The 17724-nt window shown below is 41.6% G+C and overlaps 1 protein-coding gene across 1 annotated transcript in view; it reads left to right on the top strand.

Annotated features, from left to right (window-relative positions):
- IPCEF1 (interaction protein for cytohesin exchange factors 1) overlaps positions 1–17724 on the top strand; it is a 106052-nt gene that overhangs the window by 37030 nt on the left and 51298 nt on the right. The window contains exon 4 of the mRNA XM_042846410.2: positions 14738–14789. Within this exon, the coding sequence (XP_042702344.2) occupies positions 14738–14789 (52 nt within the window). The remainder of the gene's footprint in view (positions 1–14737; positions 14790–17724) is intronic.

The raw sequence follows: 17724 nt of genomic DNA, 5'->3' as shown, positions 1-17724 counted from the left end.
GACCCAGGCATCATCACTGGTCACAAGGCACTGATTCAGTTATGGTAGGGTACTAGTGCCAACCAAAGACTGGTCTTAGATGAGCTACATCCAAAACATTAAATAATAGTAATAATAATACCTAGTAGGTCGCAAAGCACTGCACAACTTGTAATGTATTTATCTTCACAACATTTCTGTGAGGTAGGAAAGTGCTGTTAAGCCCATTTTGCAGATAGTTTCTCTGTGCTGCAGTCCCCTAAGTCTACATAGCAACTAGACACCCGTGGCTGGTATGGGCCAGCTGACTCGGGCTCGGGCTGCAGGGTTGTTTCACTGCAGTGTAGACTTCTGGGCTCAGGCTGGTACCCTCCCAGCTCGCACGGTCCTAGAGCCCGGGCTCCAGCCTGAGCCTGGAAATTTACATTGCAATGAAACAGCCCCACAGGCCAAGTGTGCTGGCACGAGCCAGCCGTAGTTTTTTTCATTGCAGTGTAGACATAGCCTGTGTGCCTTGCCCAAGTAACTTACCATTACAGTACTTCTGTAAGACATTAGAATATCAGGGTTGGAAGAGACCTCAGGAGGTCATCTAGTCCAACTCTCTGCTCAAAGCAGGACCAATCCCCAAACAAATTTTTACTGCAGTTCCCTAAATGGCCCCCTCAAGGATTGATCTCACAACCCTGGGTTTAGCAGGCTAATGCTCAAACCGCTGAGCTATTATCTGATGCATGACAACACTTTTGAAACATATGCACTAGATTAGAATATCTGGTCAGAAGGTGAGAAAAGTCACGTAGCAGCCAACAAAAACAGGATGTACAGCAGCATGTACTTGGACAGGCCATTAATATTAGATGGGAGGGACAAAGGTGCCATTCCATACGTTAGGCAAGAGTTCAGTCCAAAAGCACTATCCTGCCAGGTGGATTGGTTTAAGTCAAGTCAACTTAAATCACTGGTATTTAAAGTACTGATATTAAGCTTTTTAAAAAATCCCTAGCTGATTTAAATTACTGCAGTTGAAATCAATGTACATGACTGTTGGATGTATTGAATGTGGGTTAGCTATCCTCCAGGCACTTACTGCTTTTTGATAACATAGATATGCCATGTTCAAGAAGTGATGTGTCCAAATGAATCTCTTCAGCAGGGCCGGCTCCGGCACCAGCCTAGCAAGCAGGTGACTGGGGCGGCCAATGAAGAGGAAGCGGCACATTCGGCGGCGGGGCCGTCACTCCCTCTCGGAGTGAAGGACCTGCCGCCGAATTGCCGCCGTAGAATGAAGCAGCGTTAGAGCTGCCGCCGCTTGCGATCACGGCTTTTTTTTTTTTTTTTCCTGCTTGGGGCTGCAAAAACGCTAGAACCGGCCCTGCTCTTCAGTCTTCATTCCTAATTCTATTCACCAGGTGTCATTCTTCTTAGCATATGCACAGCACGCCTCGGGTGGCACGTGACTAGGATTGATCAACGAATTTGGTCCGTTGGTTGGATCATAAGCTTCCCCAGCTTGGACTGGGTACTGACAGGGAGTGCGACGTGATCGCTGATCCATATCCCCCCATGTGTCATTGAAATACAGCATATGCAAGCTATAGAGTTAGACTTAAACTACACAAAACCCCTAAACAGTTTGTTACAATGTTTTTATTTTGTACTTTTTTACTCAACAAAGTAGTCCATGCATTTATCACTCTAAAATTTTGAAAGTGTGCTTTCTTTTCCCACCAGAACTGCACCAATAATTTTGAAGAAATTATTATTTTTAAAGTATTTGAGGTGCTGTACAACAGTGTAAATTCAAATAAAATATCTCCTTAAAATACAAATACATACAAACAAATTGGGTCCAATTTAGAGAAAGAAGGGGCATGGGAGAGAGGGAAGGTGATAGAGGGTCACCTTTAGTCATTCAAAAATACATTTTCCCCTCTTTTAAAAAAGGAGCCCTCAACTTGTGTTTCATGTGGACAGAGCTGTAATAGGATAGATTTTAGAGGGGAATGAGTTCCACACTCTAAAACCCATGAGAGCAAAAAATATAATACAGACCTGGTCACAAAATAGTAAGTATTTTTAATTAAAAAAAAAGAAAAATTTCCAGGCTTTTCACAGAAATTTTCTATTTTTTAATGGGGGGAAATGATGAAAATTTTTCCACTACTATTTTCATTTTGTAAAAAAAAAAAATTAATTTACAAAAAGGGCCATTTTTGGTAAGAGATGAGTTTTGATCGCTATTTTGGACCAACTTGGCTGCAATCACCTAATTTCAGGTGCAATGGTGGCAATTCTTAATCTATGTGTTGAGTGTGTTCATCAGCTATTCAACAGTACAAAGTTCCAAAAGCAATTGTCTGAGACAGGGCTACCCCGTTATGAGTGGTAATTAACAATCTTCCATTGGGGATCCATTTCTGTGCATTTTAGGCTTAAACATGAAACTATAGCTACAATAGATCCAGTATGTTCAGTCTGGCTGATTACAACAGTAAAATATCTCCAACTACCCTTGCCATTAGCAGCGAGCTTAGCTAATGTTTTATGCTTGCTCCTAGGCCTCTCTGGTGGTGGTGTTTTTTTAAACATCTGGTACATATGTGATCCCTTTTCCAGCCTGTCAATAGGTATAGGAATTTTTCCAAATATTTCTACATAGGCTCTTTGTGTGATCTATAGACACAGCAGGTTTTCCTCTCTTCTGTCTCCTCTCCATCATCACTATCCTAATCAAAAACGGCCCGGGGCATGTCTGAGATCTGTGAAGGCTACAAGTGCACAAACATCTGGTAATTTTGGGCCTGAATCTGCTGCCTTATACCCACTGATATAACTCAAATAAAGCCCTGAATTTAAAATAATTTATTCTGGATTTACTCTTGTATATTTAAAATCTGAATCTGGCTATTTGCTGTCTTTCATAAATTCTTGGACTTTAACTCAGAGACAGAAGAACGGCTTGGTTAGCTCAAGTTTAGCAGAGCAGCAGTAAGATTCCTTTGGAGATATTTCCATCCCTACAAAGAGGTGCCTCTTCCGAGTGACTGTCTTGCTTCTGAGTTTCTTTGTGGTCATCATGACACCTTGACACACTTAAAACTGCTTTCACCAAACAAGGACACTCCACCAGAGAAATAGATTATTTTATGGAATGGGCCACCCAAATATCCCAAGAGAACCTACTTCAATCCGGAGGTGCGGGGGAGGGGGGACAAAACCGCTGACTGCACACCCCTAGTTTTCACCTACCACCCCACACTGGACCCCTTTTAGAACATCATTTAACCAATTACAACCCATACTTGATGCAGACCACATCCTGAAAGAAGTCTTTCCCAAACCCCACTCTTCTGGCCTTCAAACAACCCCTAAACCTCACCAAACTCATCATCAGAGGCAACCTCCCCACAGATCAAGACACACCAACTCAAAGCGGTATCAGCCCCGTCAGAACAACAGATGCAAAACCTGCATACATATCTTCACTGCTACGATGATCAATAACCCCTCCCCGCCAACATCTCTTTCAAGATCCATGGGTCCTACCCATGCCCATCACATCATATTGTATACCTCATCCAGTGTACTAAGCACTCCAGTAACAACCATGTAGGTGAAATGAGACAATCCCTACACTCCCGAATGAACTCTAACAGAAAAATAAGATAAATATACCATATCACCTGTGGGGTGAATACTTTTCACAGAATAATCACTCCACAACTGACCTCTCAGTCCTTGTTCTCAATGGAAACCTGCACTATACCTTGAAAAGATGACCCTGGGAGCTTAAATTCATAATTTTGCTAGACAATAAAAATCATGGACTTGGTAAAGACACTGGATTTATGGCTCATTACAACAATCCATAACTCACGAACTCTGTCCTATGACTGCAGAGGTGCTAACTGCCCACTTCAACTTGAATGGTCTCTTGCAACGTGTGGGTTGACTTCTTGTGCTTAACAATCTCTTCCACCTTGTATTTAGCTGAGACACTCTTGTTACCTTTCCCAGAACCTGAGGAAGAGCTCTGTGTAGCTCAAAAGCTTGTCGTTTCATCAACAGAAGTTGATCCAATAGAAGATATTATCTCACTGCTTGTCTCTTTAATGACCCAAAGGAGGCAGTTTCCATGCAGACAATTCCTACTTCCAAACTGAAATTGTCACACTTTTCTAGAAGCTTTGAAGGTGGTAAAGAGAACAGTTAACCTCTGCCACTTCTCCCTGGTTGGTGGTGTATAGTATTTGAGTGCTAGGTGAAGATAACAGATTTGTATTGAGAAACAGCTGCTTAACTAGAATACTATCTGTGGTTCAGTTACAGGAGACATTCTCTACATCAGGGGTCGGCAACCTTTCAGAAGTGGTGTGCCGAGTCTTCATTTATTCACTCTGATTCAAGGTTTCGCGTGCCAGTAATACATTTTAACGTTTTTAGAAGGTCTCTTTCTATAAGTCTATAATAAATAACTAAACTATTGTTGTATGTAAAGTAAATAAGGTTTTTAAAATGTTTAAGAAGCTTCATTTAAAATTAAATTAAAATGCAGAGCCCCCTGGACTGGTGGCCAGGACCCAGGCAGTGTGAGAGCCACTGAAACTCAGCTCGCGTTGCCGCCTTTGGCACACGTGCCATAGGTTGCCTACTCTGCTCTACATGCAGCTCCCAATGCTTGGAGCGTCACTTCTCACACATCATGTTTCTCTCCTTCCTGCCTCCTTTACTTGGGGGTCTGAATTCTCAACGATTTAACAATATAAATACACTAGTACCAATTAGCCTTTCATTGAACACCATTTTCTCTCTTTCCTTCTGCACAAACGGTGTCAGACTATGACTGATTGCTACATTTTATGGGTGTGTATAAAGGAAATGCTTGAACTACGCCATGCAGCGTATTACAACTTCCATCTTTTGCCTGTCCCTGTGTCACTGTTTGTGGATTCTATTGCCAACCTCCAGCTTTTAAAATTAGTCAGGCCCCAATAAAATCATGATTGTAAAAAGTAATCAACTTTGGATGGTTTTTTAATTGGCTTCCAGAACCTTGGGGTTCACATTTTTAAAGCTTTTCTCTCCCACTGTGAAGACTTTTCTAAATGGAAGCTGAGATTCTTACATACTTATGTGACCCCAAGAGCCGAGGCTTTCAAAAAATCCACACCCATTGCAACACTCATGATAAAATTGTGAGTTGGCAACACTGAATGTAGCGGGGAAAATCCCCTTTCTTCTACATCCTATTAGCTTCGGCAGTAATAAAGTTATGGTTAAATTTTCTTCAAAAGCGACTAGTGGTTGTGGGCGCGCCATTTGAGACACCTTGAAAATGCCTTATTTTCATTGGGTAGGTGCTCATCTTTTCCTGAAAATGTCTCAACCACTAGTCGCTTCTGAAAATCTGTGCCAGAATCTGTAAAGTACCAGCTTGACTCAAAATACTATATAAATACTAAAAGTGCAGAACTCACACTTGTGGGAAAACTTCCATTGCACCCCTCCCTAGATGACACTGTAAGGGTGCTCAGGGTCAGTTTTTTCTTCTCTCTTCTTAACAATTATCATGTCTCATTCCCAGAGTCCTTTTACCCAGACCAGTTCAGTCTAATATCCTCGCCCATCACATGGTGCTAGAGGCTAATCATATTGCCGGTTTTCCTTGGGCAGGAGTCAGTGAGAAAAGGAAGCCCCAAAAGACAGAGGAAGGAGAAAGTTTCCCATTCTGTGGGGACTGAATGAAATTAATACTGATTGTTCTTGTATGTTCATACTCCTCTGCTTACCGCCCTCTCTCTCTGAACCCTCCTCCTACAGGTGCAACTTTGCACCCTTAATGTTCATGTAGCAGTCTGGAGCTATAGAGTGCTACATAAGTGCTAAGTACAATTACAAACCTCTTCCTTTCTAGTCAAACTTTCATTTCTAAAATGATGGTAAAAAAAGTGAAGGTCAATCAAATAGGGGATTAAAAGGAAATGAAATGTGTTGCTAAAATCAATAATACAGTAAGTGGGGAGATTGTCCAATAAGTAGCAAAAATATTTTTCAGTGCAAACTGTGTGTACAGTACAGTTGCTCTTTGAGTTTATTATCTTAAAATATAATTTTTCCCTTCAGTGGAGCACATCCTGCTCTGATTCATAAATATCAGAAGCAGCATGATTTGGTGAATCTGGCTCTGCACCGTATTGGTGTTTAGGATTGGATATTAAGTTCTGGAGTCATTGCCAATTAAACTGTTACAACAAAAACTCCGATGCTGGCACTCTGGTTCCCCTAGACCCTGTTGCTGTGGAAGTGCCTTTTACCATTCTATACACAGGACGTGCACAAAATGGTCCTTAGTTGAATGGATTTCATTCTAGAATGGTGGCATTGTCCATCACCACTACATCCTGTCATGACAGCCTCGCATCCTTTTAGCCCTCTAAGAAATTCACTTTCATTAATATAGGATGGAGGCTTTTAATGGAAGAGGACAGTAATGCCCAAGCTATTTCTCCACAGCTTTCCCTCTTCTGACCAGCATCATGGATTTTGTTTTGCTTTGTTTTATAATCTGTGCTCTTTCTCTGACATTTCTCTTTGATTCCCAGTGCCAGATCTTTATACATATACAGTGGATTTACAAGGGGCCCAGATCAGGGAGAAGATCCACTCACAAACCAGAGAGAGCACAAATTGTAGTGACATTCTGTTTCTTTTACTTTTAAATGTGTGCGCCAAAGGGAAAGGCTGAGTATTAGCGACTGAACAATCCTACAGCAGCTTTACTATTACCTTGTTACACTGACAGTCGTGACATGTTTAGTATCACTTCTGAAAAGGACTGATTGCTCTTGCCACAATTGCCTGCCAGTCAGTTATATTAGATTCAGATATTAGATTGTTCTATGCTCAGTTTGGAACATGAAGTGTTCTAATGAAATTAGAGGGCATTCTAGGCACGGGTGGGTGGGTTAGTTAGTTTCTGAAGTATTAATGAGTTCGCTGTCTTAAATTAAATTATTTCTGGCCACTAGATGGCTCTGTGCATATAGACAGTTACAGGGTAAATTCCTTATTAAGACCTTGATGGGGATAACAGAGCAATGAACTAGAGCTGGGAGGAGAATCTGTACATTCCATTTCAGAGGATTTTAAAATGCATTTTCCCTTCCATTTTGGAACAAAAAAACCCAATTGAAATTCTACATAAAACGGAAATAAAAAAAAATATGTTTACATTAGAAAAATCATAACACGTTGATAATTTCAAAATGAAATTCTGCCTGGTAGGTTGACGAGGAGCCGGGAGCCTGGAACTCTAGCTGAGCTGGGAGCCTGGGAGCTTGGGAACCAGGGCTTCCAGGCTCTCAGCTCCTTTTCAGCCTGGTAGGTGCGCTGCCCCACAGCAAGGGACACCAGGGTGCTGTGAGTCTGGGAGCTGGGATTTCCAGGTTTTGGCTCCTCTTCAGGCGGGCTACTGAGGAGCTGGGCAGGCGAGCTGACAACCAACCCAGGTTTGTTCTGGAAACCCACCTGAAAGGCAGGGTTACATTTGAACTATATCAAAACCAACCGGTCTTTACAAAAGATTTTGATTTTTGACAAATTCTAACCAAATTCTGACTGAAAAAATGTTTTGTCTGAATTTTTCTAACCAGCTCTACAATGAACCGTACCCCGTACATTTTCTAAATGTTTGTCAGTGGTTTATTCCCAGGATTCCTTCACTTGACTAATGTGAGTTGTGCAGCTAAAACCTCAGGAAATGTTTTGGCAACAAATATTTTATTTTAGTGGGTGCCCTTAAAAACGTGTACTAGTTCTAGCTGCACTTCCTGTTGTCAATGTTCCAGAACTATACCTTCTATTTCTACAACTGGGAGAAATTTTTTAAGCGCACTCGCTATATTTAGACAGATGAATATGCCTACTCAGAATAAATTTGGAGCTCTATATTGGTCGGATTCCCTACGAGACCCCTTTCCACTCCGTGTCCCAAGAACTCAGTGATTATCAGTTTGAGTACGAGAGATGTTTGTTTACCTTGTATTGGAGCGACTGCTCTGGGTATGCTTGTCCATTTCTGGTGAATGGAGGCACAGGTCCTCTTTTTCTCTTTTTGGAAGGTGATACTTGAAATCTCCCCTGCTGACATGCTTGCTGAATGGACAGGGCTCTCTGCAGTAGATGTTTCTTGTCTGTTCCGTGTGCATGTTGTTTGCAGGGGATTTGTTTCTGGGGGGAAAAGTTTACTTTTACTTTTCCACAGAGGGAAGGAAAAACACTACATCATAGGACCCCTACATTGCCTTTGTTGTCAGTCTTCCCTGGGCCTCAGCATCTCAGGAAGAATTCCAGGCAAGGCCTTTTTGCTGCCTCATCCTTTCTTTCATCTTCTGGACTACCAAGGGAATTTTGCATTTTGGAATGGAGAGCAGCTTTTGGGAAGGATTCCCTTAGCACTAACACTTCCCCCAGCACCTACACCCACCAGCAATGCGTGTTCAGCAGCTGTTCTCACCCATTTTAGCAACCAGTAGCTTAGCTTTGCTGTATGACTGTTTGAGGACACTACAAGAGGTTCAGTAAGAGGGCTTTAGCACCATAAAGATCACAGTCCTAACTCCCAGCAGGCCTCTGCTTTTCTGGCAACCCATTTGGGATTCCCTTGACGATAGCAGCAGAGTAAATTTCAGAGCCAGGCTGCCAATCAGCTCACCCACCTGGACTTGCAGCATCTTATGAGCCTGCAAGTGTGAGGGTTGCTCACATGGCTGATATGCTGGGGATTGAACCAGAGATCTCCAGACCTAATAGCATGAGCTGCTAGAGCTGGAGCCAAAGTGCTATAGTTAGGGGCCGTAACAGCTCATACCTTCTATGGATCAGTACAAAAGGGATCCTACACCACACACTCACCAGTTGGTTACACTGGCAAGTGTAGATAAAGGGTAGAAATATACCCCCAGTACAGTCAGCCACCCTAACAATTTGTTTTTGTCCTGAGTGCTTCAGGAGTGGCCTTAGCACCAGCATCCTTATTCCCTTGAATCTACTTTTTCCTCCTCCCCTTCTCTTCTGGGAGCCAGCTACTCTTGGAACTGCTTCCTTCGGACTTCCTCAGAAGTGCATGCACATGCAGCCTGTCTGCACATCTCCCTGCTGGATTGACAGCTCAGTAACTGGCTGCAATCCAGTCAGGATTATATCTACGGAACCTGATATCTATATCAGTGAACCTTGCCCCAGTTTTTCTTGGGCCTTTCTTAAGAGGAGTCAGAAATCTTCTTTTTGGGGGAGATCCATGTGAGGGGATTGAATCCCCTTCAACCTATTTGAAAACAAGGATGCTGGAGGTATGAAATCCTCTAACCGAGCTGTGTATAAATCTGTTAAATGCATTTCTTGCTTCCAGGACTGGCCTTGATTTTATACCTATCATAACCTTTCAAAGGGCCATTTATCCAGAGGCGGTGACATCAACCCCTAAATATATAATTCTAGTCCAGGGTGCAGGTACTTTTTGGAAAAACATTAATTGTTGATGATGCTTTAGTGTAGAGTTCTTGTCCTTTAAAAAACAAATGGGGAATCTGTAGTTTTGCAGCTGCTTTAGTGCATTTACATTTTGAAATGTTATTTAATTGCAGCCAACATAGGCCAGAATGCAGCATGGGGTACAGTACATGGGGAATTCAAAAAGTGTTCATCATTTGGGTCTGAAGATGGCATGGTGGAACAACTGATGAGTCTAGTTTCTGACCTTCCTGGATACAGGTACGTCAGAGAAAATCTACAGATGATCCTCCATCTCCTTGAGGTACAAGTGAGATTGTAGAAAAAGCTCTAGAAATCAGCACATGCACTGTATTTTACAACCTGGGAGTTACAAACTCAGACACTGTACCTTTTAAATTCTGCAAGAAAAATGTGATTAGCAGATTAGGGCTCCCATTTGACATGAGGATTGTGGGTACCTGTTTATTTCCTCTCTGTAGTTTTTTGATCTTCGACAGAGATATCTCTATTTTTCAGAATGGAGGCAGTAGCCAGGTGGAAATGATTGCAAAATATTTCTTACAAGTCACTTGCTGTGTTCCCATGCTAATTGCATAATCTGTTATTCACATGCCACTTGGTTAATGTAGATCTTGTAAGAACAGGAGTAAAGAGTACTAATAATTTGTGCTGGTCTAAACTCTGCTTGCTTCCCCCTGACTCCCCAATGTGCAGAAATTTCAATAGTTTTTCAATATCAATGATTTCTGAAAATGAAAACATTCATCTCTGAAGAAATCCCACTGTGACCAATTGGTTCTGTGCAGCTACTCTTGGTCTGCTCCTGCATATCGGCATTTTAGACTAGGGTTGCCAACTTTGGCTGGATGAATTCCTGGAGGTTTCATCACGACATTACTTTTAATTAAGATTAATCTTTAATTCCTGGAGACTCCAGCACAATCCTGGAGGGTTGGCAATCCTATTTTAGACTGTCCTGTTTTGTTCAGACTGTTGCTGACTTGACTGGTTCATGGTTATTACATGTTTTGATTGACAACTTACCAGCGTGTTTGCTGCTGCTTCTTTTTTTCTGGGTGTTCTGGGGTACATTTGAGTGTGATGACATGGTAACAAGCACTCCTATTGTGCAACCCATGCTGCCTGAACATCATTTCTGGTGTTGACTGGTGCTACTTTATTTGAAGATTGGAGGCTGAGAGATTAGTACTGGGAAAGATCAGTAGAGTGTTGATGGCGGGATATATGTGCAGATCATGCAACTCTCTTTTGCTGCTAGGTTACCCTTGCTGCAGGACTGCTTAGGCCATGATAACATTGATATTTAGGATGGACTTCCAGAGCCCAAGTCCTCCTTTAGTGTGGTTGGGTAGTGCCTCAATGAGCATTTTTGCACTGGAGAGTCTGTTCTGTTTGAGGAAGAAATATTTTGAAGCTTGTCAGCAGTCCAATAAAACCATACATAAGTTTGCATATTGTTTGCAGTGGTTGGCCCAGGACTGTGAATTTAGGGATGTTATGATAGTTGTGGTTAGGGACATTTTTGTGACCGGTGTAGCTAATGACTGCCTGGGCGAATGGTTACTGGTGGAAGATTCTAGAATGCTGACTCTTGATGCTGTAGTTGCTAAGAATGAGGCAGTTGACATGGTCCAGGCTAAAAGAGGTTCTGTGTGTCAGGCTGCTACTACCTTTGTGTCTACTCTTAAACCATCAGCTCCTCCTTCTACTTCAGTTGCCTGGAGTCATACAATGCCACCTAAACCAGCAACACGATCACATCAGCAAAAGGGGCCCGCTCCTCACTGTTACTGTTGTGGCAGTACGGTCACGTAGCCAATTTCACTGTGAGCTCAGCTAGAACTGCTAAGGGTTGGGCTTGTGGGAAGGAAGTACACTTTAAGTTAGTGTGCCGTGGTACACTATAACAAGGGTAGGCCTGAAGTGCATACTGTGAATATGAAGCTGCATGAGACTACCTTTACCAGGGACCCTGATGTCACCTTTTAATCTGATCTTCTCATGTGGCAAGGCACGGCAGTCGGTATCCTGTATTGTAGAAATTAATGGTACACCGATGAAGTGCATGGTGCATACCGTACTGAAGTTTAACATACTCCCCTCTGGGTTAGTCCATAATCTGGACATTTCTCTGACTACAGTGGATATAAAAGCTTGGAATTGGTATGCTTTGCAGACACTGGGTGAAGCTGTACGCTCTGTGCTCTGCAAACGCATAGCTTTGACTTCAAAGTTTTACGTTGTTAAAGGCACTGTTGTGCAGATAGTCCCATTATTGTCATATGATCTGTGAACTTGCACAGGACACCTCAGGTGTATTTATGTCGGCTAGATTAGAAGGGCATACCCAATGTATTGTTCAGATACCTCACCATGATTTATTTAACAGTGATGGTGTTCTGTCCATGGGATGTGTGTATTCTCTGCAGTTGGATTGGAATGCCAAGCCCTTTGCACCGACTGCATGTCTTGTACCCCCTGCACTTGTGCACAAAATACAAGCAGAACTGCAGTGCATGAAAGATAATGGTATTATTCGGAATGTGGAAAGGAGCTCACCCACAGTGATTGTATACAAGAAGAATGGTGACATTTGACTGTGCACAGATTTTAGTGCACTTAATAAATAGGTGGAGCATGAGCAGCTTTAACGGCCAAACTTCAAAGAGGTGACATGTCGGATAAGTGGATCCTGGGTTTTCTCTGTGTTGGATTACTGATAGATTATTGGCAAATACCTATGGCTGGAAGTTCACAGCTGTTATTGACTTTCAACATGTCATTTGGGAGGTATTGCTATCAACGTCTGCTTTTTGGGTTTAGTCTCTGCTCCTGAGGTATTTTGGAGAGTGGTCTCTTAGCTCCTTGATACTATCCAGGGTTGCTATTTCAATGACATTCTTGTCATTGCTAAGACCCTTCCTGAGCATAATGGTATTCTGGACCAGGTGCTAACCCAATTCCGACAAGCTGTCATAAAGTTGAATGCAGCTAAGTTAAGTTTTGCAAAAGATGCTGTAGACTTTCTAGGGCATTCTGTTTTAGCCAATGGTTTGAAACTGACAGGTGAATGGGTACAAGCTGTTGCTTTACTAGTGGTACCCACTGATCATAAGGGTTTACATTTGTTTCTTGGCCTAACTCAATACATAGAAATGTATTGGCCGTGCTTCGCCCCATTTTAGTATCCTTGCAAAGCTGCTGTGAGATTTAACTCAGGGCCAGGGCCAGTTGGTCTGGACTAAAGAGGCAAATCAGGCTTTCTGAAACCTTGCATCAAGTCCTCTGTCAGATCCAATCCTGTGCTTTTTTTGATTCAAGGAAGCCTGTAGTGATTCAAACTGATGAATGCAATCAGGAGTCGGGTGCAGTTCTGCTCCAGGAGGAACATCTGGTTATATTTGCATCTCGTACTCTCACCCCACTGGAAGCAAAGTATTCTCTGACTGACAGAGAGTTCTTGGCAATCTTTTTTGCTATTGTATGATTCAAAGTCTACTTAATGGGAAGACATTTTACCTTAGAAACTGATCATTTGCCTGTCCTGGGCCTCTATCATAAGACCATTGACCTGCTGAATGTGAGGCTGTAACAGTAGATTATTCAATTGCAGGACTTGACTCAAGTTAACTAACATGAGGAAAAAGTCTATGGGACTTAGATGCCTATATGTCAAAGTCATTTTTGGAAATGAGATTTTGGCTCTCAAGTTACTTCAATGCTTTTAAAATTTTTACCTTCAGTCAAAGTCATAACAAAGATTTTTCTGAAACCAATTCAGCCACCTTAGCATAAATGGCCCCTATTAGCCATACAGAAACTTTTTCCTTGACAGTTACCTAAATCTCTTATCTTTCACTCACAGGCTGAGAGTGATCTAAATCTGTGTAAATTCTCATAATTACAAAAAAAAATAATGAAAAATTATGGGAAGACCTGTCACATCACAGTAATTACCATTGTCAATTGTTGTTAAGTTATTCCCTCGTTTTCTGGTTCAGCGTTTGATGCTTCTGCTTTAATTTGCTTGTATAACTAAGATGTTTCCTCTCTTCCTGTTTATACTTGGATATGACTTCTAAACCTTGACATTCTTTTCTATAGCATCTCTCCTTATTAATATATTTCTTCAGATTTAGCTACTTTCATCTTTTCATTTTTGGTTTGAAACTGTTGGGGGCCAGACTCTGTATATATGTATTTTTCTGTTTACTGTTTTTATTTTCAAAATAAAACAAATTTTACATATTAAGAATGGCATATCTCTTAAATTCACAGTTTTAGACAGCACAGAAAAAAAGTACTAATTATAGAGTTCCCTGAAGAGTGACTATATTTCCTTACATTCCGGCTGCTGCTCATTTAAACAAAATACTATATGCTCTAAACTCTCCAGTTTACTGAAAGACTCTTTGATGTCCATTATTTTTGAGGGATTGGTTTTCTAGTTAGCTAGCTGGTCCTAGTAAAGTTATTGTGGTTTTCTTCTGTCCGGTAAGGTGCTTTGATATTTTCCCTGACACAAATACATATTTCAGGATCCAAAAAAATATTGCTCTCCAAAATCATACTGAATCTGCAGTTGGTATTATCTAGCCTGGTGGCCTAAAACCTGGAGAGAGATTCTCTCTTTGGAAGAGATTCCCTGCTGGACTACATCTCCTATAACACACCCTGGCCAAGGACGTAATATTGCACTGCTTCTCCCCACCAAAAGTGGACACCAGGATGGCTTATAGGAGATGTAGTCCAGCTGGGGCTCCTAGCCCATAGAGGAGAATGGGTACATGAAGAACAAACTAAATTCCTTTGACACACTACCCCATTTTTGGCCAAAGCCTTTAGTCTGAAAACTCTACATTTCTGATGAAAAGTTTAGAGTTTTTTTTATCAGTTCTTCATTTTAATCAAAATTTTCTACAGGAAAAATTAGTTTTAGACCAGCTCTATCCATTGCCTAAAACAAATTTTAACCTTGAGCTTTTATATTGCACATCTTGAAAAGAGACTTGATGAAGCTAGACCTCAGGTCCAGATCATTATTTTACTTCTCTGCTAGTAAAGTTACATCATATACAACACCCTTATGTTTGAAGAACATAACTTTTGTAAACTTAGGCAATTTAGAACATTTTTGAAAACTATTTCCCTCTTTTACTGAGATTTATGCTGTAAAAGTGTGGCTTAGATTTTAAATAAACATCTTTTTTCTTTGTTGCAGCTTTTCCCCTTGGGTTTTGGAATCCTACATGGCTGCTGATGGGAATGCTCTTGTAAGTATATCTCCAATTTTGGCTAGAGCCATTAGTTGCAGGATGGGTTGAGGGAAGTGCCCTACTTGTGTGTGTACTTTTGCTCTCCAAAAGGCTGAGGTCACGCTCACTCTTTAAATAAGTTCTTGATTGGGCCAGCCAATGAGATTGTTACAACCTGGTCCAGTCCTGCTTTCTGGAGGAGCTCCAGTCTGTTTTGATTGGCTCCAACAGCTGAGTCCCATGTGCTTTTAAGCCCATTGGGTCTTGGTAGTGACTCTGGTCACTGTTCCTGATTCTGGGTCTCTCTAGCACTCTCTCAGGTGCAGATCCCATGTCTGACCCTTCTTGGGCAGTGGTATCCCACCATCTGGTAGTCTAGACCCCAGAACCAGTGCATCAGCCCTCCCAAACCTCCAGTTGTTTAGACACATTCTCTCCAGAGATCACCTGGTGTGGGAGCTCTGGTTTTCTACTTACACCTTTCAGGTATAACATGGCAGTAAAGCACGGAACACAGGCTTAGCAAAGGAATATGTTATATATTCACTCTCATACTCTCACTCATTGCTATATGTGGGCTTGGGAAGGAATTTTCCCCAGATCAGATAGGCAGTGATCTTGGGGATTATTTGCTTTCCTCTGCAGCATCTGCATGTGGGTCACTTGCCAGGATGATCTGGGTATTTCTCACTTAATCATTTCTCTACCATTGTGGGTCCCTCAGGCACTGGTGCACCTTGGGCTCTCCTATTCTCTACTTGCAGTGCAATAGTCTAGTCTCCTGTGGGCTGTAATATTTTGGCCTCATTTCAGTTGTTGGGCTAGTGTGCAGTTGCTGCGTGGTGTTGATGGCCTGTGCTATACAGGAGGTCAGACTAGATGATCTGGTGGTGCCTTCTGGCCTTAATCTCTAACACTCTATCATTAAAACACAAGAGATTTATAGGATGCCTTAAGGCCTGGTCTATACTTAAAATTTAGGTCAGTTCTCAGGGGTATGAAAAATCCACATCTGTTAGTGTTGCAGCTATTCCAAGAGAACCCCCAGTGTAGACTCATCTATATTGATGGAAGAGTGCTTCTGTTGACGTAGCTAACGTTGTTCAGGGAAGTGGTGTTCCTACAGCAACAGAAAAACCCCTTCCATTGGTGCTAGGCTGAATCTACACTATGGAGCTATGCTACACTATGGAGCATACTCATAATCTGTCCACCAGATGTCAAGTTAATGCTACCAAATGAATGCTTGAAGCCACACCAAAGGCTACCTTCTAGACGGAGTTTGAAAATACAACGCGATGTTCACAAAACCAAAATGGAATTTGTCAGTTGACACAGACATATCTCCCAAAACGTCACATTTCTATAAGTTCCTGCCTATTGATTGGGTCAGCCAGTGAGAAAAGTGAATGTGACCTAGTTTGAGCATTGCAGTTTCATCAAGCTACATCTAGTGCATACATGTATTTGCACTCTGCGGGAGGAGCTCTGGATAGTAATCGGTAGGTTTGCAGTCTACATTTAGGTGCAGAGGTTCCAGTAGGCCACAGTCCCACCTTTTCATGCTCTCTGTATGTGTATATATATCGCCTCAATATATGTTCCATTCTATGCATCCGAAGAAGTAGGTTGTAGCCCATGAAAGCTTATGCTCAAATAAATTTGTTAGTCTCTAAGGTGCCACAAGTACTCCTGTTCTTTTAGTCCCATTACTGTCCACCACATTCCTGATGTGTAAAACTACAATGAAAAAAAATCCACTGTTGTCAACTGCAAGCAAAAATCAGAAGTCAGGCTGAACAAAATCATGAGTGGCTTAAAAATAAGGAGATTTTAAAAAATTAGATTCAGTTTATTTGCTTTTCTATTTTGGGGCCATTAGGGGATTCATGTTTTCATCTTTCCTCTTTGAAGGATAATGAAAACTGAGATTCTCACATAAATTGGGTGACTCCAGGAGCTGGGGCTTTAAGAAGCATACCAATTATCATGACACTCATGATGAAAACACAACAATCTGGCACACTGTAGTCTTGTATTGTTCCAGTGAGTGCACTTTTTGTAATCCATATAGTCTTTTTTGACATGGCTGCTATACCACTGGTTTGGACCATTAGTTTGATTGATTATGGTTGGGTCCGTTTTTATACTGATTTTTAGCTGCTTCTCATTGTCTTGAAAAACTCCTCCTTGTTAAAGGGATTTGTCTCTTGGTCTGAAGTTAAACTTGCAAACCAGAAAATCCCAAATGGCTCTTTATTGATGATTCCTTATGCTACCCACCTGAGTATCCTGAATTGAAAGATTCCCTACACATAATGGCCATATCTGGATATCTTGAAGATGGGAAACTTCAATCTGATTTTTGGAGAACCATTTGCTAGTACAACTCAGCATCCTGTGTGTTGTGTGACAAGCCGGACCTAAATATTGCAAGTCTCTAGATTCTTTGTCACACCGCAGACTGCAAGTTTAGTGGTAGAAAATGGAGGTTTCAATAATATTAAATAGGAACATGAGTTTAGTGAGTACAGATGTTTTTTCCCCATATTAAATTGATTAGCTTTGGGACCAGGATGGGTATCGGAGCTGAAATTCTGGAGCACAATTCTGTGAGAGTGGGGAGATTCCATGACAAGTTCCACTGCTGCAGAGTCCTGGACCCTTGACTGTGCCCATGACCTGTTAGGAATAAATGGAATAGTTCTTACAGGAGAAAGTGCTCCTGTTCTTATTTTTATATGATTTTATTTTATATGATTTTATTAACAAGTAATAAAGGCTGTTGGGCTTGTGAAAACAGAGCACACTAATCACAGGTTTTATGTTTTTCATCTAACAGAAAAGTTCATGGCTTTCTGCTACTAGAACCATGGAAACTGGTACCAGAAGTGTATATTAATTCATGGCGACTGCAATCCATGCCCAGATCCAGGGATGCCACCATTATATA

Source organism: Chrysemys picta, chromosome 3 (assembly GCF_011386835.1).
Source record: "Chrysemys picta bellii isolate R12L10 chromosome 3, ASM1138683v2, whole genome shotgun sequence".
NCBI classification, from domain to species: Eukaryota; Metazoa; Chordata; order Testudines; family Emydidae; genus Chrysemys; species Chrysemys picta.
Note: the sequence above shows the minus strand (reverse complement) of the source record. Positions and strands in the feature narration are given on the sequence as shown.